Raw genomic sequence first — 23,510 nt, forward strand, 5'->3', positions numbered from 1 at the left:
TTGGGAAGCCCCCCACCCCCGCACGTGGGTGCATGGCAGTCACTTCCTCACCCCGCCGCCTGAAAGGATACCTTCGCCTCCTTACCCCAAGCCCCCTGGAGGGGGGCACACGGGAGCCCTGGGCGGGGCGGGTGGGGGGGCAACCCCGCCTCCCCGAAGCTGCAGCAGGGGTTGGGGGAACAGGGCCCGGCCTCCCCGGGCTCCAGCGGGACGGTGGACCCCAATGGTGGACCCACAAGCCCCCTCCCTTGCCCCCTCCTCTCCACAGAGCTGTCCCGATGGCTCCCGCGACTTCAGGGCGGAGCAGTGCGCGGAGTTTGACAGCCACGAGTTCCAGGGGCGGCGCTACAAGTGGCTGCCCTACTACGGGGGTAAGTGCGCCGTCCTTCGGGCGCCCCTGCTGCCCCACCCTGCGTTGTCCTACGCTGGGCCCCTTCTTTGGGGAATCTCTTTGCTACACTGACTTTGCGTTTCGCAATTCTCACTGCCATATTATGGTGCTCAATCTTTCAGTCCTGTCCCATTCTTTGCGGCCCCATGGACTGCTCTGCCCATGGAACTTTTCGAGGCAAGAATACTGGAGTGGGCTGCTATTTCCTCCTATTCCAGGGAATCTTCCCGACCCAGGGATCCAAACGATCTCTCTTGCGTCTTCTGCATGGCAGGCGGATTCTTTACTGCCGAGCCACCTGGGAAGCCCTCACCATATTCTAGACGCGTTTTCAAATACATTTAAAAAAAACCTCCAGTACTCCCAGCAGGGCACAACGGTGGTGACCATTTTGAGGTTTTTCCATCCTTCCCCCTGGGTATTCAGTGTTTCAGGCCAAGCCTTGGCCGGTTCTGGGCAGTTTTGAGCCTTCTTTTGTTTGGCCTGCTCCCTGAAGCCTTCCTCACTGGCAGGAGTCTCCGGGTGGGCTGAGGGGGTGGGGGTGGGGTGGGGTTGAGACCTGTGCCCAAATTTGGGCAAACTGCAGGCTGGGCTGCCTGGGGGCTTGGTGTGGCAAGAGCTCATTTGCTCAGAATCTCTGGGGCTGGAGGCCATGCTCTGGGTAACTGAGGAGGGTGTAGGTCATTAATTTTTAGAGTGATACAGTTCAAGAAAAAACAAAAGTCACTAACATGGTGTAATTAAAACATTTTCGATGAGTCAGATATGCTGTAGGCTAATCCTTCCCAGTATGAGTTTTCACTGCTCACTGTAGATGACTCCTGGAAACTCTGGCACTCTGGATTCCAAATCAGTGAACATTTTATGTCTTGTGTGTGCTGTGGGCTGGGGGAGGGGTCTTGGCTAGAGGTGGAGCCCCAGTGGGGTAGTTTGCATTCATTGCTCCTCCTGGATCCTAAGGTGAGGGTATGTTGAAGATAATTTGCTAAGAACCGACTCATTGGAAAAAACTGATGCTGGGAAAGAGTGAGGGCAGGAGAAGGGGGCGACAGAGGACGAAATGTTGGATGGCATCACCAACTCAGTGGACATGAGTTTGGGCAAACTCCAGGAGATGGTGAAGGACTGGGAAGCCTGGAGTGTTGCAGTCCATGGCATCACAAGCCTGGAGTGTTGCAGTCTGTGGCATGGCAGAGTTGGACACAACTTAGCAACTGAACAACAGCAAAATATTACAGAAAAACTAGAGGAAAGTTTAAAAAGGGTTGCTGAGGGATGCCTTCTTTGTGGTGGAGGTGATTACAATCCTGTTAGCACTCCTGGATATTCAAACAGATAAATATAAAAACTGAAACAAGAAAATTAACCCACCTTTTTCATAGGATTGCTGCTAGCCTTTCTTTCTAGCTCCTTTCACATTACTTTCTCTCTCTGTTTATGTATTTGTGATTGTTACATGGTATCACTTTGCATTCTATTATAAACATCTCCCCGCATTACTGGTTGGTCTTCATAATCACAGTTCTTAATAGCACAGTCCACAGGTGTAATAATCTAGTTATAGTAATTAAAGAGTAGCTGACAGTCAGAATATTATAAATAGTAATGCTGAGATAGACCTCTTCAAGTGTCTAGCTTTTTCCTAATTCTAGGATTTTTCCTCGACTTAATTCCCAGAGATGTATCCACTTCATGGAGAAGATCCTTTCCCTCTGTGACGGTGGTGGGATTTTGAGCCACTGGGGGTGTGATGGCGTAGGGCTTCCTCTCCCTGTGTGTGTGCACACACGTGTGTGCCTGTTTCCGGCTCCTGCCCACACTTCGCTGTTGCTCGCACAGGCCTTCAACCTCACTTAGCATCTCAACTCGCCCCTCTTGCTTACCGCAGCCCCCAACAAATGTGAGCTGAACTGCATCCCCAAGGGGGAGAGCTTTTACTACAAGCACAAGGAGGCCGTTGTAGACGGGACACCCTGTGAACCTGGCAGACGGGACATCTGTGTGGATGGCAGCTGCAGGGTGAGTTGTCCCCGCCACCCCCACCAGCAGGTTTGGGGCTCATTACAGGATGTCCACCTGCCCCCCCACCAGAGGCTCTCCTGACCATGATGCCTTCTCAAGACTAGCTTCTAAGGTGCCTTGCATCTCCGATGTCCTGTGGCCCTCTTACCTTTGCCCTTTGAAAACTCAACAATAAGAGGAAGCTTCTGGGTGGCAAGTTAGTAAAAGTAAAAGTGACTTAAGGGGGAAAAAAAGCCATTGAGGGAGGGGCTGGCTGGCTGCAGGGGCCTGGCTGATGCTCTGGAAAATCTCTCCTCGCTTGGCTTTCTTCTCCTCTGGGTCCGCTGAGGGTTGGCGAGTTCTTCTGGTGAGCTGTGAAGATGGCCCAGTGGCCCCAGGCTTCTGTTGTCATAGCCTGGCCGCTCCCTGGGGCAGGGGCGCTGTTCCCAGAAGTGCCAGCAACGCGGGGTTGCCTCTGGCTTGCCCTCACCTGGGGCTCCCCCGAACGCCTTGAGCAAAGCGCACAGCCTGCTGACCAGCCCGACACTACTGCCCGGAAGCCATGTCCACACGCTGTGGGAGAGAGGTGGCTTCCGAAGGAAAACGAGGTGCTGTTGCCGGAGAAGGGGACGCGGGCGCCGTGCAGGCAGGAGAGGTGGATGATCAGCTACCGGCCAGGTTCAAGGCTAACTCGGCGCCCCTGGCCAGCGAATGGTTACCGCACCTCCTGGGACTGGCCGGGCGGCCAGGGTTCCAGTCCGGGTGTGACCGTGACCCCCCCTGGGTCTCTCGCATCTCCTCTCACCTCCGCCTGGCAGGTCGTTGGCTGTGACCACCACCTGGACTCGTCGAAGGAGGAGGACAAGTGTCTGCGGTGCGGGGGTGACGGCACGACCTGCTACCCTGTCACGGGCGTCTTTGAGGCCAATGACCTCAGCAGAGGTGCGATCCTTGTGGGGTCTGCAGACAGTTCAGACCGGGATCTGTCGCATGCCCCTTCCTGGCATCTTGCTCGCTGGCACAACACCGAGATGGTGTGATCTGGTGCTCAGGTCGTGAAGACCTCAGGGTGGAGGCCAAACCCTTGCCCAGGAGCCTGTGGGCTCATGCTAGGATCGCCACCCACTTATCCAGTGATGCCTGGGCATGTCCTCCCCTTCCCCCCATCGTCCCCATCTGTCCCCTCCATTCCCCTCCCCTCCCATCAGTTTGGGTGCTGGACCCGTCCATCCTCTGTGCAGGCATTTCCTCCTTCAGAAACACTTTCCCAAGCCCCGGCCCTGCTGTGTCCCACTTGGCGACCCCACCTGTGGGGCCAGGCACTGGGCAGCCTCAGGGCCAACTCCTCCTTGTGGCTAATGGTCCCAGAATGTCTCTGCCCTTCAGGCTACAACCAGATCCTCATCGTCCCCATGGGGGCCACCAGCATCCGCATCGAGGAAGCGGCAGCCAGCAGGAATTTCCTGGGTGAGGACAGTTTTGGGGTCCGAGGCGGGGCTGTCGCCGTGGCAGGGAGGTGGGTGCTGCCTTGGCAGCTGACTGGGGTGCTCCCCCGGCGCAGCGGTGAAGAGCATCCGTGGCGAATACTACCTCAATGGACACTGGACCATCGAGGGTGCCCGCGCCCTGCCCGTGGCCAGCACCCTCCTGCACTATGAGCGGGGAGCTGAAGGGGACCTGGCGCCCGAGCGGCTCCACGCCCGCGGCCCCACCTCGGAGCCCCTGGTCATTGAGGTGAGGGGGGGGTGAGCACTTGGCCCCCAAGAGGCTGGCAGGAGGGCTTCGGGGTGAGCAGGGGCGGCCCCCTGGCATCCAGCCTCAATGGGGACCCTCCTGCACAGCTCATCAGCCAGGAGCCCAACCCAGGCGTGCACTTCGAGTACCACCTGCCCTTGGGTGCCCTGCAGCCCGGCTTCAGCTGGAGCCACGGCTCGTGGGGCGACTGCAGCGCTGAATGTGGTGGAGGTGAGGGCAGTGGCCTGGGTCGGGGGTGGCACGTGGCTGTGTGCAGGGCTCAGCTCTCTTCTGCAGGCGCTCCAGCCATGGGAGGGAGGTGGACAAGTAGATGCAACATCTGCATGTCACGGGGGGCCCCCTTGGGGAAACCCAGGAGTGGGGGGACTCGACAAAGGGCCCCTACCTTAGCTAAGCGAACCAGAGGGCTTCCTGGAGGCAGTGGCATCTCCTAGGACATGGTATTCCTTTGGTGGTGGAGGGTGGGCCTGGAGCCAGTGACCAGGTGTCAGAGAGGGGCTCCGTCACCCACAGAGAAAGCTCTCTGAGCTCAGACGTGGTGATGGCCACCTACCCAGGGGGGTCACTGAGCCTCGAACAAGGTGACACTCAGGATGTGTCTAGAAGGGAGCCTGGCCCAGAGAATGCATTGGGTGAATGTGGACTGACCAGCTGCCTGCTGTGGCCGGGCCTCTGCAGGTCAGCAGACTCGCCGGGTGTTCTGCACCATGGATAACGAGGTCTACCCTGAGCACCTGTGCCAGCCCCAGTCGCGGCCAGCTGACCGCCGCCCCTGCAGCCTGCAGCCCTGCCCACACACCAAGCGGTGAGGCCCTGCCCGCCCCTCTGCCCAGGCAGGGCCCAAGCTCTTCGGTGGGAAGGGGGTGGAGGCCCTGAGCTGCTTTAGGTGTTGGGAAAAGCAGGAGGCTGGAGGGCTCCTGATAGCTGCAGCTGGGTGGGGAGGAGGCAGTGGGGGGCCTGAGTGTGAGACCCTGAGTGGTTCTGTCCACCCTTGTGAGCCCACACAGTGCCCAGAATGTCCAGGCTAATGGCGGGGGGGTGGACGGTGGTGTGGGTACCAGAGGCCCCATTGGTGTGAGCTGGCAGGAAATTGGCGGATGCCAAGGAGTGGACCAGGGCTTGGGCCCAGGGGCCTGAGGGCATTGGCGATGGCTTTGTTTGTGCACCAAGGACCTCTTACCTGCACCGGCCCAGAGCGTGGCACCTTGCTGGGGCCCAGCGTGTGTGCAGGAGCAGGTAATCCTCGGGCCGCTGGCTCCCTGCAGGGCTGTGCCGTCTTCCACCCGGTGGCCTTGGTGGCAGGCAGCTGGTCTCTTGGGATGGTGGTAGGCTTGGCTTTGCATATGCGATGGGGATGGTCCTATCGTCCAGGTCCTGGGGCCCAGGGCTGGGAAGGGCCGCTGCACATATGGGTGAGCATGTCCCCTCAGGGAGATGCCCCCCTCCACTAAGGTCAGACCTGGAGGGAGTGGAGTCTGGCTGGGGTGATGGTGACCTGGTGAGAAGGAGAAAGGGGTCCATGTGAGGACAGGAGCCCTGGGAGGGAGGCAGCCAGGCTCCGTGTTTATAGGGACCCGGGCACAGTGGTGGGAATGGTGAGCAGGGCTGGACCTAGGCCTTTGGGCAGGGTTCTCTGCCCCTCACCTGGACAGCCCGATGCTCGGAGGATGGGCTGGGGAGGGGGGTCCCCACTCCGCTCCTGGGTGCCGCCCCCCTGGGCCTGGACCTCAGACCCAGCTGCAGGGCCCACCTCAGTGCGCTCCTGCTCCCCACCAGCTGGAAGACGGGGCCCTGGACGCTCTGCTCGGCCTCCTGTGGGGGCGGCTCCCAGTCCCGCTCCGTCTACTGTGTCTTGTCTGATGGGGCCAGTGCCCAGGAGGCTGCTGAGGATGCTGAGTGCGAGGGTCTGCCTGAGAAGCCCCCGGGCACGCGGGCCTGCAACCTGCAGCGCTGCGCAGGCTGGAGCGTGGAGCCCTGGAGCGAGGTGAGCCCGGCCCCTCTGGGACGGGGTGGTGGGCCTGGGTGGCCGCCGGCAACTCTGAAAGACTTGTCATCCTCAGGGGAAGTGGCTCCTGGGAGAGAAGGGACCTGCCAGGTGGTCCCGGAGGCTGTGGTGAAGGCTGGGGCTAGGAGCAGGGGCTTGGATCCCTGCTCCAGCGCTGTTCCTCCTTTTCGAGGGTCCAGGGCGGGTGGGAAAGGAGCCGGGCATGTTGTTTGGGGGCGAGGGAGGGGCTGGGGCTGCTGGTCACTGCTTCTGGACAGTTATGTGTATAGCAGTTGCAAATAAAGGAAAACACACTTCAGCCCGGTGTCCGCCACTGTTGTTCAGGCTGTGTGACCTCAGGAGGGTGACTCGGCCTCTCTGGGCCTGGGGCCATGGAGTGCTGTCTGCCCTCCATGCCAGGCTGGTGGGCCCCCAGCTGAGCGAGGACCAGCTCTCGCTGACAGCCCGGTCCTCACAGTGCTCTGTCAGCTGTGGTGCGGGGGTCCGGAGGCGGAGTGTCACCTGCCGGGGTGACGAGGGGTCTCGGCTCCACGCCACGGCCTGCTCCTTGGAGGACCGTCCGCCTCTCACTGAGCCCTGTGTGCATGACGACTGTCCCCCGCTCAGTGACCAGGCCTGGCACGTGGGCGCCTGGGGTCTAGTGAGTACTGCCCCTCCCCTCCCCTCCCCCCTCCCCCCTCCCCCCTCCCCCCTCTCCCACTGTTGAGTCCTGATCCCTGGGCATCATCCCCTCTTCCTTCCCCCTCCCCCTCCCCCCCCTTCCTTCCCCCTCCCCCCTCTTCCTTCCCCCTCCCCCCTCACCTTCACCACTGTCCAGTCCTGGACCCTGGGTCTGACTCTAGGACTCAGGCATCTCCCCTTCCCCCTGCCTTATGGGCACCCCCCAGCCTTAGGGTCTCTCCCCCCATGCGGTGTGTTCTCTCTCTCACTCCCTTCCTGGGGTCCTCAGTGCTCCAAGAGCTGCAGCTCGGGCACTCGGAGGCGCCAGGTGGTCTGTGCCCTTGGGCCCCCTGGCCGCTGTGGGAGCCTGCAGCCATCCAAGCCCCCGGCCGTGGAGGCCTGCAACACGCAGCCCTGCGATCTCCCTCCAGGTAAGCACGGGGAGGGGCAGCTGGAGCCTGGCCCAGCCTCTAGCCCTGCCGGCAGCCTGGCCAGCACCTCCTGCCCCTGCGCCTGTGCCCTCAGCCCCCTGGACCATCCTCCTCTCAGGTCTCCGTGTGTGAGGCCTTTGCCGTCCGCAAAGGCCAGCTCTTGGCAGCCTCACCGGGCAGCCGTGTGGCCCCCTGGGAGGCAGCACCTCTCCGTCACCCCCAGAGCTCTCTGTGACTGCTGGCACACTTGGGCGCTGCAATGGTTGTGCGTGGCTTGTTAGGCCTACTAGCTACAAGCTGCTTGAGGGCCAGGCCCGCTTCCTTCTTCCTGTTACGTCGTTCATTTCCTCAGTCGTGTCTGACTCTTTGTGATCCCGTGGACTGCAGCACACCAGTCTTCCCTGTCTTTCACCATCTCCCGGAGCTTGCTCAAACTCATCTCCATTGAGTCAGTGATGCCATCCAACCACCTTGCCCTCTGTCGTCCCCTTCTCCTCCTGCCTTCAATCTTTCCCAGCATCAGGGTCTTTTCTAACGAGTCAGCTCTTCCCATCAGGTGGCCAAAGTATTGGAGCTTCAGTCTCAGCATCAGTTCCTCTAATGAGTATTCAGGACTGATTTCTTTTAGGACTGACCGGTTTAATCTCCTTGCAGTCCAAGGGACTTGCAAGAGTCTTCTCCAGCACCACAGTTCAAAAGCATTAATTCTTCAGCACTCAGCCTTCTTTATGGTCCAACTCTCATATCTGTACATGACTACTGGAAAAACCATAGCTTTGACTATACAGACTTTTGTCGGCAAAGGGATGTCTTTGCTTTTTAATATGCTGTCTAGGTTGGTCATAACTTTTCTTCCAAGGAGCAAGTGTCTTTTAATTTCATGGGTGTAGTCACTGTCCACAGTGCTTTTGGAGCCCAAGAAAATAAAGTCTGTCACAATTTCCATTGTTTCCACATCTATTTACCATGAAGTGAAGGGACTGGATGCCATGATCTTCGTTTTTTGAATGTTAAAGTTTAAGCCATTTTTTACTCTCCTCTTTTACCTTTATCAAGAGGCTCTTTAGTTCCTCTTTGCTTTCAGCTATTAGGGTGGTGTCATCTGCATATCTGAGGTTATTGATATTTCTCCCGGCAATCTTGATTCCAGATTGTGCTTCATCCAGCCCAGCATTTAGCCTGATGCACTCTGCATGTAAGTTAAACAGCCTTGATGTGCTCCTTTCCCAATTTTGAGCTAGTCTGTTGTTCCATGTCTGGTTCTAACTGTTGCTTCTTGACCTGTGTACAAGTTTCTCAGGAGTGAGGGAAGGTGGCCTGATATTCCCATCTCTTGAAGAATTTTCCACAGTTTGTTGTGATCCACACAGTCAGAAGCTTTAGCATAGTCAATGAAGCAGAAGTAGATGTTTTTTGGAATCCTCTTGCTTTCTCTGTGATCTAGCAGATGTTGGCATTTTAATCTAGGTTCCTCTGTCTTTTCTAAATCCACCTTGTACATCTGGAAGTTCTTGGTTCACATACTGTTGAAGCCTAGCTTGGATTTTGAGTGTTACCTTGCTAGCATGTGAAATGAGTGCAATTGTGCAGTAATTTGAACATTGTTTGGCATTGCTTTTCTTTGGGATTGGAATGAAAACTGACCTTTTCCAGTCCTGTGACCACTGCTGAGTTTTCCAAATTTGCTGGCATATTGAGTGCAGCACTTTCACAGCATCATCTTTTAGGATTTGAAAGAGCTCAACTAGAATTGCATCACCTCCACTAGCTTTGTTCATAGTGATGCTTTCTAAGGCCCACTTGACTTCACATTCTGGCTCTAGGTGAGTGACCACACCGTCATGGTTATCTGGGTCATGAAGATCTTTTTGTTTGTATAGTTCTTTGTATTCTTGCCACCTCTTCTTAATATCTTCTGCTTCTGTTAGGTCCATACCATTTCTGTCCTTTATTGAGCCCATCTTTGCATGAAATGTTCCCTTGGTATCTCTAATTTTCTTGAAGAGATCTCTAGTCTTTCCCATTCTATTGTTTTTCTCTATTTCTTTGCATTGATCACTGAGGAAGTCTTTCTTATCTCTCCTTGCTATTCTTTGAAACTATTCTTGCTGTTCTTTCTTCCTGTTTATACCCCCACAGAACCTAGCTGGCACGTGGTTGGTCCTCAGTAAATGTTTGTTGAAGGGCTGAATGCAGAGAAGGAGACAGTCTCCTTCACATTGCCTCTGCCTTCCTGACCCCCTTCGCCCCCCATCCTCACTGGGAAAGAAGGTGTCCCCATCGTGAGGAGCTGTAGGACAAGGGGCACACAGGCCATCAGGTTATTTGGTTTGAGGAAGTGTTATTGGGGGAAGGTGTGGGCTGGGGCTGTGCAGGGGTGGCCGGGGGAGTGGCCTTCTGAGACTGCAAAGAGGTGTATTTGGCCCTGACGTGCCAATGACGGGGAAATGGTAGGATGCCAGTGGAGGCACGTGGCAAGGTGGCCAAGAACCAGTGGCCCAGAGTCAATGGCTAACTAATGGAGGGGTTCAAATCTCCCCTCTATTGCTGACCAGGCGTGTGACCCTAGGCAAGGGTCTCTCCTTTCTGATCCTCCGCTGGCCCAGCTGTGCAGTGGGGTTAAGGAGACTGACTTTCCAGGCTTGTGGTGATCTCTTGGCATAGTGGTCACACACACAATACTCCATAAATGAAGTTCTTGTTCAGTCACGGACTACCGTTTGCAACTTCATGGACTGCAGCGTGCCAGCCTTCCCTGTCCTTCATCATCTCCCATAGTTTGCTCAAACTCATGTCCATTGAGTTGGTGAAGTTATCCAACCATCTCGTCCTCTGTTATCCCCTTCTCCTCCTGCTCTCAGTCTTTCCCAGCATCAGGGTCTTTTCCAATGAGTCGGCTCTTTGCATCAGGTGGCCAAAGTATTCAGCCTCAGCATCAATCATTCCAATGAATATTCAGGGTTGGTTTCCTTTGGGATTAACTAGTTGATCTCCTTGCAGTCCAAGGGACTCTCAAGAGTCTTCTTCGACACCACAGTTGAAAAGCGTCAATTCTTGGGCGCTCAGCTTCCTTTATGGTCCCGCTCTCACATCCGTATGGAGTGTGGGTAGCAGTCGTGGTGAGGCCCTGTGGGGCCTGGGCTGGGCTCCTGGGCCTGGCCTTCGGGCTGCACGCGCAGGAGGTTCTTCAGCCCTTACAAGTCCAGCTCCCTCGAGCCACTCGGTGTCCCAGGACCCTGGACACCTTCCTGGGAGAGGTGGCCCGAAGCCTGCCCCAAAGAGGCATTCACTCGGAAAGGAAGGAAATGGAAGGAGAGCTTCAGGCCAGGGTGAGTTGTGAAAGAAAGAAACCTGCATTGCTATTTTCATAATTATAGAAATAACGTGTGTTCGTTGTGGAACGTTTGGAGAAATTAGAAACATAGTATATATAGAGAAACTTAAATTGGCCTTGATCCCAGCGGTTACTGGATAAATCTTTAGTGTGTTTCCTTGTAATGTATCTGTGATTTCTGTATCTGCTTCCCCCCCCAACCCCAGTGACATTTGGTGTATGAACATTTTCATCCTGTGATTTCTAGGGGCTCCACAGAAGTCCACTTGTGGGTGAGAATTTAGAATTTGTGTGGTTCCTACTGTTTTGGATACTTTAGTGCTATAGTGCTTACTGGCAAGTGCCCTGGAGGAGGGGCTGAGTGTCCAAAGAAGGCTCCCCTTGAGGGGTGGGTGTCTGAGAGCTGACACGCTGGACAGTTCTGCTTCCCCCTTTCTAGAACAGCACACGCCAGTAGAAATAAACAAGCCCACATGTCATTAAAAATTTTCTAAGAGCCACATTTTAGAAAGTAAAAAGAAGTGAATCTGCATTTATAATATGGTTTTTTTTGTGTGTGTGTAATAAAGTTTTATTAAAGTATAAAGGAGATAGAGAAAGCTTCTGACATAGGCATCAGAAGGGGGTAGAAAGAGTCTGCATTTATAATATGTTTTATTTAACCCAATAAAATATTTTTAGCCTGGAATCAATATAAAAATTGTAGGATATTTTATATTCTTTTTTTCACAATATTTTTTTTTTTTTAATCTTCGAAGTCCACTGTATAGTTTACACTTACAGCACATCTCAGTTCAGACGCTGGAATCCCACTGGTGTAGTCGGTCTCAATTTAGAGGTCATGAGATATCCAGTTGAAAAAGCAGACTCATCTACCCAACTTGTCCCAGACATACTGAAGCATCTTCTGATAAATGAATTAAGTGTCAGTGTTTAAACTGTAAATTTAATTCTGATTCAACAAAATTTGAAATTCAGTTTCTCGGTCACTCTGGCCCCATCTCCAGTGCTCAGTAACTGTGAGACCAGTCAGGAGCCAGGACTGGCACTGGCCCAGGGTGGGGTGGGGGGTTGTGACAGGTCTTTTCAGGGGGGTGCTCTTAAGGCCGGGAGGATGCTGAGGGCCTCTGGCTATGCCTCACATTTGTCTGATAGGCTCAGGGGAGCCGTTGAAAGTTTAGGGGCTTGAAGTGACACCATGGTCATTAGGACATTTGGTGCCTGCCTTGAGGGTCAGGCTGAAGTGGGGAGAGTGGGAGCAGGCTGCAGATGCTCAGAGTTTGAGGAATGGAGGGGTGGGCGCTGGCCAGCACAGCCTGAAGCCCCTGGCGTGTGGGAAGGGACCCCAGACTCTGAGTTAAAGCCTGAGATGATGGCAGAAGAGAGTCATAGGAGTCCTCACGTGCGACAGAGGCAGGATGGGCTTGGCGGAAAGTTGCCTTCCCAGCCACGGAGGGACAGCCGGAATTCCCAGGCTGGCTGGGGACCATGAACCCTCGGCCAAATGTCGACAGGAGACCAGAACCAGGGAGACAATTTGAATCAACCTTGTCTGAGCTTTTGGCCCAGGTGGGATGGGCAATACATGGAAAACAAAGATTTGACCACATATCTACCAGAATCTTCCAACTCTATTATTTTTAAAAGTTCCCTGGGACTGGCGAGATGTAGTCCCTATGGAGATGGACTTTTCACTTATTTTTTTTTGTAACTTTGTTCCACTATGTAGTAATATGTTTATTGTGGAAAATTTGAAAAACACTGACAAATAGAAGGAAGCACCCCCCTCACCCAGCCCCCTGGCAGAACACACACACAGAGCATGCAGAGCCTTTCACTGTGAGCATTTCGGGGTTTTTATTTATTTTATTCGAGTAGAGTTGAATGACAACACAGTGTTAGTTTCTGCTGTACAGCAAAGTGATTCAGTTTTTTAATATACACACATACACAGACACTCATTCTTTTTTGTATTCTTTTCTCTTTTGCTTCTCTGGTGGCTCAGCGGTAAAGAACCTCCTGCAATACAGGAGTTGCAGGAGACACGGGTTCAATCCCCTGGAGAAGGGCATGGCTCCAGTCTTCTTGCCTGGAGAATCCCATGGACAGAGGAGCCTGGCGGACTCTAGTCCAGGGGGTCACACAGAGTTGGACGTGACTGAGGCGACTTAGCACGCATGGTCCATCGCAGGATACTGCATACAGCTCCCTGTGGGATGCAGTAGGCCCGTGTTGTTTATCCATTCTCTACGTAGTGGTTGGCATCTGCCAACCCCACACTCCCACCCTCCCCTTGGCAACCATAGCTCTGTTCTCTGTGGTGGTGAGTCTGTTTCGTAATCACTGTGAGCATTTTAGCCATATCGTGCTAGTATTATTTTGGGCATCATTTTTTAAAATGCCTGTTGTCTTCATTTTCTCTACAGCCTTTTGCATTTTTTCTGTAACATTTTGTGATGAAAAATCTTTTTAAAAACCTTATTGAGGTTAATTATCATACACCATAAAATTCACCTATTCTAACGGTACAGTTCGTGATATTGAGTAAGTTTGCCAAGTTGGACAAGAGACGCGGAGAAACTTTAATCACACAGGAAAGATGAAGAGCTGTGTGGCAAGCAGTCATGCCCACCATCAAGTTCTACAATTACTATTTTGTTGTAATTACACTTTCATCATCTACTTTCTGTCTCTTCATTTATCAATTCAGTTGTTTTTAATATGGAATTTTTTATTGAGGTGAAATTCAATCACACACAGTTAACCACTTTAATGTGTACAATGTGCTCTTATTTGTTCTCAAGGTTGTATGACCACCAGCTCTCTCAGTTCAGTTCAGTCACTCAGTCGTGTCTGACTCTTTGCGACCCCATGGACTGCAGCACGCCAGGCCTGCCTGTCCATCACCAACTCCCAGAGCTTCCTCAAACTCATGTCCATTGAGTCGGTGATGCCGTCCAACCATCTCATCCTCTGTCGTCCCCTTCTCCACCTGCCCTCAATCTTTCTAGTTTCAAAAATTCTCACCACCCCATAAAAGTGCTCTGTGCCCGTCCATTAATCACTCCCCGTTAACCCTGATCCTCTTCACTGGTAGCCAGATCGCTGTGTCTCTGTGCCATTAACCCTGAGCCTCTTCGCTGGTAGCCGGATCGCTGTGTCTCTCTGGATTTGCCAGTGCTAGGTGCATCAGGTGAAAGGAATAGCGTGCCTCTTGCATCTGGCTGCTTTCACTGAGCAGAATGTTTTTGAGGTTCGTCTAAGTTGTGGCATACATCAGGACTTCACTGCTTTTTATGGCTAAATTGCAGTCAGTCGTACGGATGTTCCCAGTTTGTTTATCCGCGTGTCTGTGGATGGATATTTGGGTTGTTTCCACCTTTTGGCTTTAGTGAATAATGATGCTATGAATATGCATGTGGAAGTTTCTGTGTGGGTGTCTGTGTTCAGTTCTCTTGGGTTTATACTTAGAAGTGGAGTTTCTGGGCTGTATGGTAACCGTGTAACTGTTTTGAGGGACTGCCAGGCTGGTTCCCCAGTGTCTCCACCATTCTTTCTTCCCACCAGCAGTTGCGTGGGAACTCCTCCATCCTCATCCTCATCCTCGCCGACCCTTGTGATCTCGGTCTTTCTGGTTAGAACCACGCTAGTACCTGCGAAGGGGCGTCTCCTTGCGGCTCCGGTTTGCGTTTCCTTAATGGCCGATGGTGTTGGGCATCTTTTCATGTGCTTATCGGCCATCCCTGTGTCTTCTTTGGAAAAGTCTTATATTCAAGTTCTTTGCCCATTTAAAAATTGGATTATGTTTTCCTCAATCCAATTAAAAATTTTTGTGTTACCATTTTTTATGTTGTTGGGATCAAACGTAAATGCTCTCTTTACACGCGGCTTTTCTCTTTGCTGAACATTTGACACGGGCGTTTTCTATGTGACGAGAGACTCTTTTGAAACCTGGGAAGGGTGTTGACAAGAACTCAAGCCTGCTGCTCTTCACTTCTGCTCTCCTGGGTTTCCCGGGTCCTGCCTGAGTGGTGGGGTGGGAGCAGATGTTGGGGGGGTGGCCATCCCCCTGTGCCCTGACGCCCCCGCTCCTGCAGAGGTCCCCAGCATGCCGGAAGTGCACACCAGCCCCAGGGACCCCCGGATGTCTTTGGGCCCACGGGAGGCCTCTGCCTCAGGTGAGAAGCTTGGTGGAAGCCCCCAACCCCAGGGGCCCTTGGGATGGACGTTGAGGGTGGGGGGGCAAGTGGTTGTGGGGGGAAGGGATGTGGAGGAGGGTCTGACATGGACGAAGACAGAGGGTGAGGAGTCAAACAGAGACATCATGGATCTTTTATTTCCTCCTCTTTCTAGGTTTCAGAGACCAGTGGTGGGCACCCCAGGAGCAGCCCTCAGCACGGGGTAACCCCAGAGGAGACCAGAGCCCACTCCTGTCAGCCCCGGGCCCCGCCCTGTCTCTGCAGCTCTCCTCATACCAGCAGCCTCTGCGGCCGGGCTCGGGGCCCCGCGACTGCAGACTGAGCTCCCACGGGTGCTGCCCCGACGGCCACACCATGTCCCTTGGGCCACAGTGGCAAGGCTGCCCTGGGGCCTCCTCGTGTCAGCAGAGCAGGTGGGTGCCTCTCGCCCCTCCCCAGGTCAGAGAGGGAACGTGTGTCTTCTGCGGGGTGTCTGATGGGCCGGCAGGGCAGTGTCTTTGCTCAGAGCAGGTAGGGTGGGTTAGCAGAGCTCAGGAGTGGGAACTCTAGGGCTGTTGTGTCTGAGCTGCCCAGTCTGGGCAGAACTGGGGACTTGGCTTCTTCCCGCTGATCTCCCTAACCTGCTGGGTTAGGGAAAAAAGCCCCCCACTCTCTCTGCAGAGGTCAGCCTGTTGAGATATAGCCTGAGGCTTGGAGAAGGCAAGTAGGGTATGAATTCTAGCTCTGTGATCCAAATCAGGCTCCTGCTCTCTCGGGTTGGGGTGCTAAGGGCCATGATTCTGGAGTCAGCAGCTTGGGGGTGAGTCTCAACTCAGCCAGCAACACAGCTGTATGACTTGGGGCAAGTTACTTAACCTCTCTGATCCTGGCTTTCTCTGCTGAGAATGGGGAACAGTGACAGCCACTGACTGGGGCCACTGTGAGGATGGACCAAATCACGTGGTGCCTGGCCCACAGGTGCTTCGATACATTCCTTCCTTTGCCTTCCTTCCCACCTGCTGGTTGGTGGAGGGGAAGTAAGCCCTGGGCTCCTTTGACCCCTTCTACTGCCCCACCTCCCAGCTGCCTCCATTCTGTAAAACCTCCCTGGGAACCTGGTGTCTGGGGACCTCAGGTGACTTTCCACCTTCTTGGTTTTGTGGTGGGATGTGTGAGTTGAGGATCTGTTGATTATTAAGAGTTTAGCTCTGCTTATTGTCTGCATGTTGCCCTCCCTGGGAGCCCCTACGTGGTGAGTGGACGTGGCGGAGACTGGGGTTCGCCACATGGTTCGCCCTGCACGCAAGGGCCCCCCTGTGTCCCGACTTGGATCCTCACCTGATCAAGCCCCCTGGCTCAGGGAGCCTCAGAGCCTGGATCCTGGGGTGCTGGCACTCAGGGTCCCTGGTGGGGCAGGGGTCAGGGCTGTGATGTCTTTCTAGGTTCGGGTGCTGCCCTGATGGGGTGACCGCGGCCAAGGGGCCTCATCAGGCGGGCTGCACGAGCTCTTACGGACGCGACAACGCCGGGGGCAGGCCAGGATCAAGAGCAGCGGCCTCCACAGTGAGTGTCTGCTCACCCCAGGGCCACGAGTCCAGCCCGGAAGCCTGCTCAGTGCTGCTGTGACGCGGGCTTGTGGCAGCTTTGACCTTGAGGAGGGAGGTCCCTGAAGCTTGCTGGCCTGGCTTGTCCTCTTGAAGGCACAGGTTTCCGTGACGGGCCCTGTCTGACCTTCTCCGGGATGTGATCTCCAGGACTGGGGTTCTGCTCAATGGGGTCATAGTTCTGTCCCTCTCTCTTCCTGCCATCCTCCCCCCAGCAGCCTGGAGTCCTCCTACCAAGAGCCAGACCTCCATCTAACTTCCCAATCCTGGGCTCTCTCCCCAGGTCCCCAATGCCCACCGGCCCCAGGCCCAGCAGAATGAGCCCAGCGAGTGCCGGGGCTCCCAGTTCGGCTGCTGCTATGACCACGTGGCCCCTGCGGCAGGTCCTCTGGGGGAAGGCTGTGTGGGCCAGCCCAGCTCTGGTGAGTGGCTGATCCTCCTCGTCCTTATTGGTGGGAAGGCTCTCGTCCCACTCTGCTCACTGCCCCGCCCCCCCAGAGCCCCCCGACTTCCTCCTGGCTGGCTTACCACTTGTTTCTCCCACCAATATTCCTGGCACCTGCCAGGTCCTGGGCTGGAGAACGGTGCTGGATTATTCTGCCCGACAGGTCATCCTCGCCCCTGAGTTTGCACTCGTGGCCGCCTGGCTGCCTGTGGGAGCCGGGAGCGTGGTCAGTGGGGAGTCCATGGAGAAGGAAGACCTGTGCTACCCCTTGGGGCTCAGCCCCCTCCAGAGGCAGTGGGGGGGTGGTCAAGACTGGGATGGATGGGGTGGCCACCCTGCCTGAGATGCGTCTTGGAGGAAGGACCATGAGGTGGGAGCACATGCCCACGTGGAGCTGCTAAGGACCATCCCGGGGATGCCGGAAGCCAGGGGGCAGAGTCTGCAGGGAGCTGGGTGGGGGGGCTTGAAGTGGGGGGTCTGGAGGGTCACATCTGAGTGTGGAGAAGGATGGCTAGGCTGGGGGCTGGAGAAGGTTCTGAGCTGCTAAGGGGCCCCAGGAACAAGGGTGGACCCCCTCCCTGGGCATCTTGGCAGCCTGTGGGGGCTCAGGGCTGGGGGTATTCCTTCTGCGCGAAGCACGTCAAAGGTTGGCCCTGGGGCTGCTCTGTGTGCGCTGGGGGCCTGGGTCGGGTGGGGAGGAGCACGAGGGAGCCCGTCCAGGGAGGTCACAGCCCTGATCCTCTGCAGGGCTCCAGCTCTGGGGGTGCAGAACAGGCTGGTTCTGCTGGGGTCCCGGGGCAGTGAGCAGAGTCTGTCCCTGGAGTCAGTCAAGCTCCCGGCAGTAGTGTGGATGTGCGCTGAAGCTGGGGAGGGCCTCGCTCCTGAGTCCCGGGCTGCGTTCGCAGCTTCCCTACTGAGTCCCGGTGACCTGCGTGCTTCCTGCCCCCCTCAGCGTACCCCGTGCGGTGCCTGCTGCCCAGCGCCCACGGCTCCTGCACCGACTGGGCTGCCCGCTGGTACTTCGTCCCCTCCGTGGGCCAGTGTAACCGCTTCTGGTATGGCGGCTGCCATGGCAACGCCAACAACTTTGCCTCGGAAGAGGAGTGTGTGAGTGCCTGCCGGGGACCCCAGCCCGGGGCGGGGGCCTCTGGCCAGAGCACCCATGGAGATGGTGGCAGCAGCGGTCCTGGGGGCCAGCAGGAGGCTAGCCAGCATGGGCCGGGGCCCATGGTCCAGAGAGGACCCTTGCCTTCCGGTGGCCTCCGGTGGCAAGACCAAGAGCCTGGGCCGGGGGTGACGGACCACAGACAGGCCTTTGGAGAGGGGCCCTGGGGCCAGGAGACTGGGCCCAGTCCCCCTGGACTGAGCGGAGACGCAGGACGACCAGCGCCTCCTTCCCGTGGCTCCTCCTACAGGTGAGGCCCCCCACTTCCCCAGGTGGGATGGGGATAGGGATGCAGGCAGGCCAGAGGCTGAGCCTTTTAGGGCTAAAACCCTGAGATCAGCTGGGCCTCCTTCCACCTTTCACCTGGAGTCTTCCGGCTGGAGGGCTTTGGTACCATCATTCCACAGGTGGGGAACCTCAGGCTTTGGAGACATGAGGCTTGCCCAGGTTCAGGTGGATGGTGGTGCCTGAATTCTCCAGCAGATCTTGCGGGTATGGTCCAGGGCCTGTCTAGTTGAAGCTTCAGAGCTTCATGACCTCTGGCAAGTCATCCAGCTTCCCGGAGCCTCAGTTTCTCGACCTGTAAGATGGTGATATGATCTCACAGGTTTAGTGTGGATCCCGGTCGTCGTCACTCTCTGTGTCATATTAATGAGAACTGGGAAGATTAAAAACAAAACTGAATTCCCGAGGGATCCGGCATGCGTTTGGTTGCCCAGCTGCTTCTCTCCCACGCTGTCCGTCCTGGGGCCCTGGGCCTAATCTGTGCTCATTTTTTTTTTGCCTGTGCTTGTGCGGGGTTTTCTCTCCCTGTGGTGAGCAGGGTTTCCTCTCTGGTTCTGGGTCACGGGCTCCGGGCGTGCGGGCTTCAGTAGCTGTGGCTCATGGACTTAGTTCCCCTTTGGCATGTGGGTTTCTCAGATCAGGGATTGAGCCTGTGTCTCCTGCACTGGGAGGCGCTTCCTAGCCACAGGACCCCCAGGGAGGTCCGTGTTCTGTGCTCTTACGGGAACAAGTTGAGGGCACAATGCCTGTGGGTATTTTGGGGGTGGGGAGGGGAGATTCTTGATTCCCCAGACATCTGGAGAGTGGCTTCCATGAGAAGTACCTCTGGTACACCCATGACGGGGTACCATGCTTGCTGTGGGGACGCACTGATGAAGGGATAGTCCCTGATGCTGGCCCTCATGTGACTCTCTGTCCCACCTTCCCAGGATCACTCTGGCGGGCTCAGAGCCCTCTGTGGTGCAGGCAGCCGTGGGGCAGTTGGTGCGGCTCTTCTGCCCGGAGGACGGCTCTCCAGACCCCCACTCAAGGTGGCAGAAAGACGGGCGGCCCGTCTCCTCTGACAGGTGGATGCAGCCCGCTCCCCTGCCCAGCCCCTCCGATTCCCGGGGATGGGAGAGTGAGAGAGCAGGGGGCAGCCCCTCCAGTGGGAGCCAGGCTCACTGTTGCCTCAGGACACAGCGCTCAAGCCCCCTCCCCGCCCTTAGGCACCAGCTGCAGTCCGATGGCTCCCTGGTCATCAGCCCCCTGAGAGCGGAGGACGCGGGCACCTACAGCTGTGGTGGCCCCGGGCCAGACCGTCACTCTCAGCAGGTCCAGCTCCACGTCACAGGTCTCATCCCCACCCCACCTAACCCACCCTTGGGTTCTTCTGGGCCCCAGGGTGGGGGTCGCAGCCAGGGTGCCCCCACACTGGGGGACTAGGGCAGGAAGCGGGCCGTGGCATCCTGGCGGCTGGGCCCCGGCGCTGCAGGTTGCCTGGGGCGGACGTCTTGCCCCGTGTGGCCCTCACTTCTCGTCGGTCCCCCGCCAGCCTCACGGGCACCGTTCTTCCACCCGCTTCTCCCCACAGCTCACCCCTTGCTTCTGGCCTCACAATAGGGGGTGACGTGGCCATGCCTTCTGAGGCTGAACCAAGGCACTTCCCCGAGACCAGGGACCCAGCCCAGGACCACAGTCCTCGGGACCCCAGCCGCGGGGGCCCCGCCGCCGCCTCACACCCGTGGCCCCTGACCAGGTGTGGTGTTCAGCACTGCTTGCCAGCCGCCTGCTCAGGGCTCTGGGAGGGGAGGGGAGGGCAAATGTGGCTCCTGGAGCCCGACCTCTGAAGCAGGGATGGGGAGTCCTGCCCACCACTGCGAGCACTGGGGAGCAGAGCCCGTCCTGGCCCCCGGCCTCAGGAGCTAGAGGGCTGAGCCGGCCTTGAAGAAGGGAGTTTACAGAGCGGGTGCAGAGGGCTGGAGGGGCCCACGTCAGGGACCTGGTGCAGGGTGGGCAGGACGCAGAAATTCTGGGTGGCTGAGGTGAGAAAGCCGGAGCTGGATTTGAGCCTGGGTCCCAGATACTTGTCGATATCTCCCAACCAGAACAAAGAGCTGAGGCTGGAGAGCGGAATCTGGTCAGGGTTGTGGGGAGAAGGGGCCCATGAGGCCGGGTAGGGGTCCCGTCCCCAGGCGTGGTCGGGAGGAGGCAGTGGCGAGGAGCCTGTCCCCTGGCATGGTCGGGAGGAGACAGCGGCGAGGAGCCCCCTCACAGCTGAGTGATGCTTGCTCTGCAGGGTGCGTCTGGACCGGAGCCAGCCTGGGGTGCTGGACGCCCAGCCGGGCCAGCGGGTCCGGCTGACCTGTCGTGCTGAGGGCTTCCCGCCCCCGACTATCGAGTGGCAGAGAGACGGGCAGCCTCTCTCCTCCCCCAGGTTTGTTCAGCTCCCCTCCCCTGTCCTGCCTCCGGCCCCGCCCCGTCTGGGCAGATGCCATCCCCTGGTCAGACCTGAGCGCGACCCCAGGGCCTCTTGAAGGACGGGGTTGCTGGGCGGAGGGCTCCTTGGGCAGACCACGCTGGGATCTCTGGGCCTTTCCAGAGTGTGGCTAGCGGACAATTGTAAGAAGCCAGCCAACAGGTGACGGCCTGTTGGGAGGAAGTGGAGGCAGACACCCTTCTGGCTGTAATCATAAGAGCTAACATATATGGGCCCTGTGCTGAGGCTTAATCTCTTTCACGTGACGTGCAGAAGAGCTAAAGTGGTGCTGTTTTATCCGCGTGTGACGCACAGAAGCTTAACACCACCCAGCTCCTAAGTGACTGAACTAGGACCGAGCCTAATAAACGAGTGTAGGAAAAAAAACCTCGAAACCCAAACCAGAATTATTTTGTATCCGAAAACTTGCAATGATTTGCTTGTTGCCAGGTTTTAAAGTCAGGCGTCCTTAAGTAAACGAGAGTGCCAGCAGCTGGAGGGTGGTCAGACCCCGCTGACTGGCAGGGCCCACTCAGCCTCTCACCAGGGGACGGGAGACCCTGACCCCTCTCCCACCCACTGGGAGCCTTGGGATGGCGCCACCTGACTGTGCTTGGCCTCCCCAGACACCAGCTGCAGTCCGACGGCTCCCTGGTCATCAGCCGCGTGGCTGTGGAGGATGGAGGCTTCTACACGTGTGTCGCGTTCAACGGGCATGACCGGGACCAGCGCTGGGTCCAGCTCCGAGTGCTGGGTGAGGCGCAGCCTGAGTGGGCGGGTGCGTGTGGCCAGTGGCCTCTGGGGTCAGGAGGGGCACCGCGGGCATGCCGTGGCTGACAGTGCCCCCTCCTTGGGCCCAGGGGAGCTGACTATCACAGGGCTGCCCTCCACAATGGAGGTGCCGGAAGGGGACACGGCCAGGCTGCTGTGTGTGGTGGCAGGAGAAAGCGTGAACATCCGATGGTCCAGGTGAGGCTCTGTCCCTGGCCCTCAGGCCCTCACCCTGAGCTCCACAGCCCAAACCAGGGCCGGGGGGCCCACCTTTGTGCAGAAGGTTGCTGCCACCCGCACCCCTCCCCCTCACGTCTGCTCCCGGCTCCTGGCCTGGTGCCAGGGGAAGGGGCTACAGCGCCCGCCTCCCTTAATGGGGAAGCCCCACCAGGACCACTCTCTTCTCTGCTGGTCGGGCTACACACCAGAGCTTCTCAGGCTCGGCACTGTCGACGTTTTGGGCTGATGGTTTTAGTTGTCGGGGTGCATTGGGGGATGTTTAGCCGTGTCCAGCCTCGGGGTGCCTGTAGTACTCCCTCCCACGTCATGGCCACAGAAAGTCTCCAGGTGTTGCCAGATGTCCCCTGGGTGGCGGATGCTCTGCTAGGCTGAGAAACACTGGGCTCCACTCAGCTCTGGGGGCTTTGGGTGGTCTTTTACCCCAAGTCTGCTGGGCTTTTATTCATTCAGCAAACAGTTTGATGCCCCCTTCCTCCTTGCAGTATGTCAGGACGACGCTAGGCACTGGGGATCCTGGTGTAATCTGAGCCCCCCCAACACTCCAGGTGGGAAATAGCCCAGTATCCCCCAGGCTCGGAGGAGGTTTGCCCTGAGTGTGTCTGGGTCAGTGGGTGGCTCTGGAGGGAGCCTTAGACGGCCTCCTCCCCGGCCCTGGGAGAACCAGCTCAGCACCCGCCAGGGCCTGGAGGTTCTCCCAGCATCCTTTCCCCTCCAGGAACGGGCTGCCGGTGCGGGCCGACGGCCACCGTGTGCACCAGTCCCCGGACGGCACGCTGCTGATCCACAACCTGCGGGCCAGGGACGAGGGCTCCTACACGTGCAGCGCCTACCGTGGAAGCCAGGCCGTCAGCCGCAGCACTGAGGTGAAGGTGGTCCCACCGGGTAAGGAAGGGCCACCCCAGGCAGCTGCTTGTCTTCGGGAGCTGGCCGTGTGCAGCCGGATGCGGAGGGCACGGGCTCTGCAGTCGGAGGGGCTCTCCCAGTTCCTGGTTGTGTGACTTGGGGCGGGCCAGTCGTCACGTGGCCCGAAACAGCCCTGGGAGGGAACCGCCAGGGCCCAGCTGTGCTGGTTGGCCTGGACGGTCACGGCTGTCGGGGCCGTAGCACCTCACCAGGACCATGCAGGGCGTCAGGCCTGGCTGCCTCCTATCTGCCAGGCTGAGCCCGGAACTGGCCAGGTTAGAGGTTGCAGTCTGGTAGAAATGTTGCTTAGTGAGCAGGACTGACGGTGGGCTTCCAGTTTATGAAGACAGGGACTGGAACCCAGCCAGGGCCCAGCATCACCGGGTGCTCAGGCTGAGTGTTTGTGTGTGAAGGTGGTACCTTGGGGAAGGCACCATCCTGCAGGGGCCGCTTTTCACCTCAGTCGTGCCCAGCAGATAGATCTCTTGTCCACATACTTACCAAACTTACAAGACTTGAGACAGGCCAGAGTGCAGATTTAAGTGAGAGAGATTGCTGTCAGGGGGCCCCCACATGGGCATGTCTGTGACTAGGTAGAGATGTGTCTGCATAGGAAGCCAAACTAGAACCAGAAACTCAATTGACGCTGAAGTTTGGTGGTGCTCCTAATGATGCATGGTCACCAAGATGAAATGGTGTGATGGGACTGCCTCCGGGACAGCACACTTATGGCCTCAGTCCGGCTGTCTGTCTTCTGCCCCGTTAGATGAGTGTTGGTAATCTGAGACACTTTCTTTGGGGGAGGAGGGCACTTCTTAAGGAGAAGCTATCTTCCTCTCTAACTGTGTTGGTTCCGTCAGTTAAGCTGTATGTGTCTGCCATCA

At 57.0% G+C, this 23,510-nt stretch overlaps 1 protein-coding gene across 5 annotated transcripts in view; it reads left to right on the plus strand.

The window, feature by feature from the left end:
• Positions 1–23,510, plus strand: part of PAPLN (papilin, proteoglycan like sulfated glycoprotein) — a 37,804-nt gene that overhangs the window by 10,170 nt on the left and 4,124 nt on the right. For 2 of the 5 annotated variants that reach the window (XM_024998132.2, XM_024998129.2), the window contains exons 5-27: positions 269–371; positions 2,280–2,410; positions 3,211–3,334; positions 3,779–3,859; positions 3,954–4,126; positions 4,234–4,357; positions 4,826–4,952; positions 5,318–5,383; positions 5,924–6,131; positions 6,610–6,792; positions 7,102–7,243; positions 14,675–14,755; positions 14,931–15,189; positions 16,198–16,318; positions 16,643–16,781; positions 17,757–18,219; positions 19,184–19,321; positions 19,463–19,587; positions 19,857–19,992; positions 20,533–20,670; positions 21,339–21,466; positions 21,573–21,681; positions 22,439–22,605. In XM_024998132.2, the coding sequence (XP_024853900.1) occupies positions 269–371; positions 2,280–2,410; positions 3,211–3,334; positions 3,779–3,859; positions 3,954–4,126; positions 4,234–4,357; positions 4,826–4,952; positions 5,318–5,383; positions 5,924–6,131; positions 6,610–6,792; positions 7,102–7,243; positions 14,675–14,755; positions 14,931–15,189; positions 16,198–16,318; positions 16,643–16,781; positions 17,757–18,219; positions 19,184–19,321; positions 19,463–19,587; positions 19,857–19,992; positions 20,533–20,670; positions 21,339–21,466; positions 21,573–21,681; positions 22,439–22,605 (3,466 nt within the window). Of the gene's footprint in view, positions 1–268; positions 372–2,279; positions 2,411–3,210; positions 3,335–3,778; positions 3,860–3,953; positions 4,127–4,233; positions 4,358–4,825; positions 4,953–5,317; positions 5,384–5,923; positions 6,132–6,609; positions 6,793–7,101; positions 7,244–14,674; positions 14,756–14,930; positions 15,190–16,197; positions 16,319–16,642; positions 16,782–17,756; positions 18,220–19,183; positions 19,322–19,462; positions 19,588–19,827; positions 19,993–20,532; positions 20,671–21,338; positions 21,467–21,572; positions 21,682–22,205; positions 22,269–22,438; positions 22,606–23,510 lie in introns of those variants that run through there. The other 3 variants (XM_024998133.2, XM_024998130.2, XM_059890932.1) reach the window with 3 other exon arrangements.

This window comes from Bos taurus, chromosome 10, assembly GCF_002263795.3.
Source record: "Bos taurus isolate L1 Dominette 01449 registration number 42190680 breed Hereford chromosome 10, ARS-UCD2.0, whole genome shotgun sequence".
Classification (NCBI taxonomy): domain Eukaryota; kingdom Metazoa; phylum Chordata; class Mammalia; order Artiodactyla; family Bovidae; genus Bos; species Bos taurus.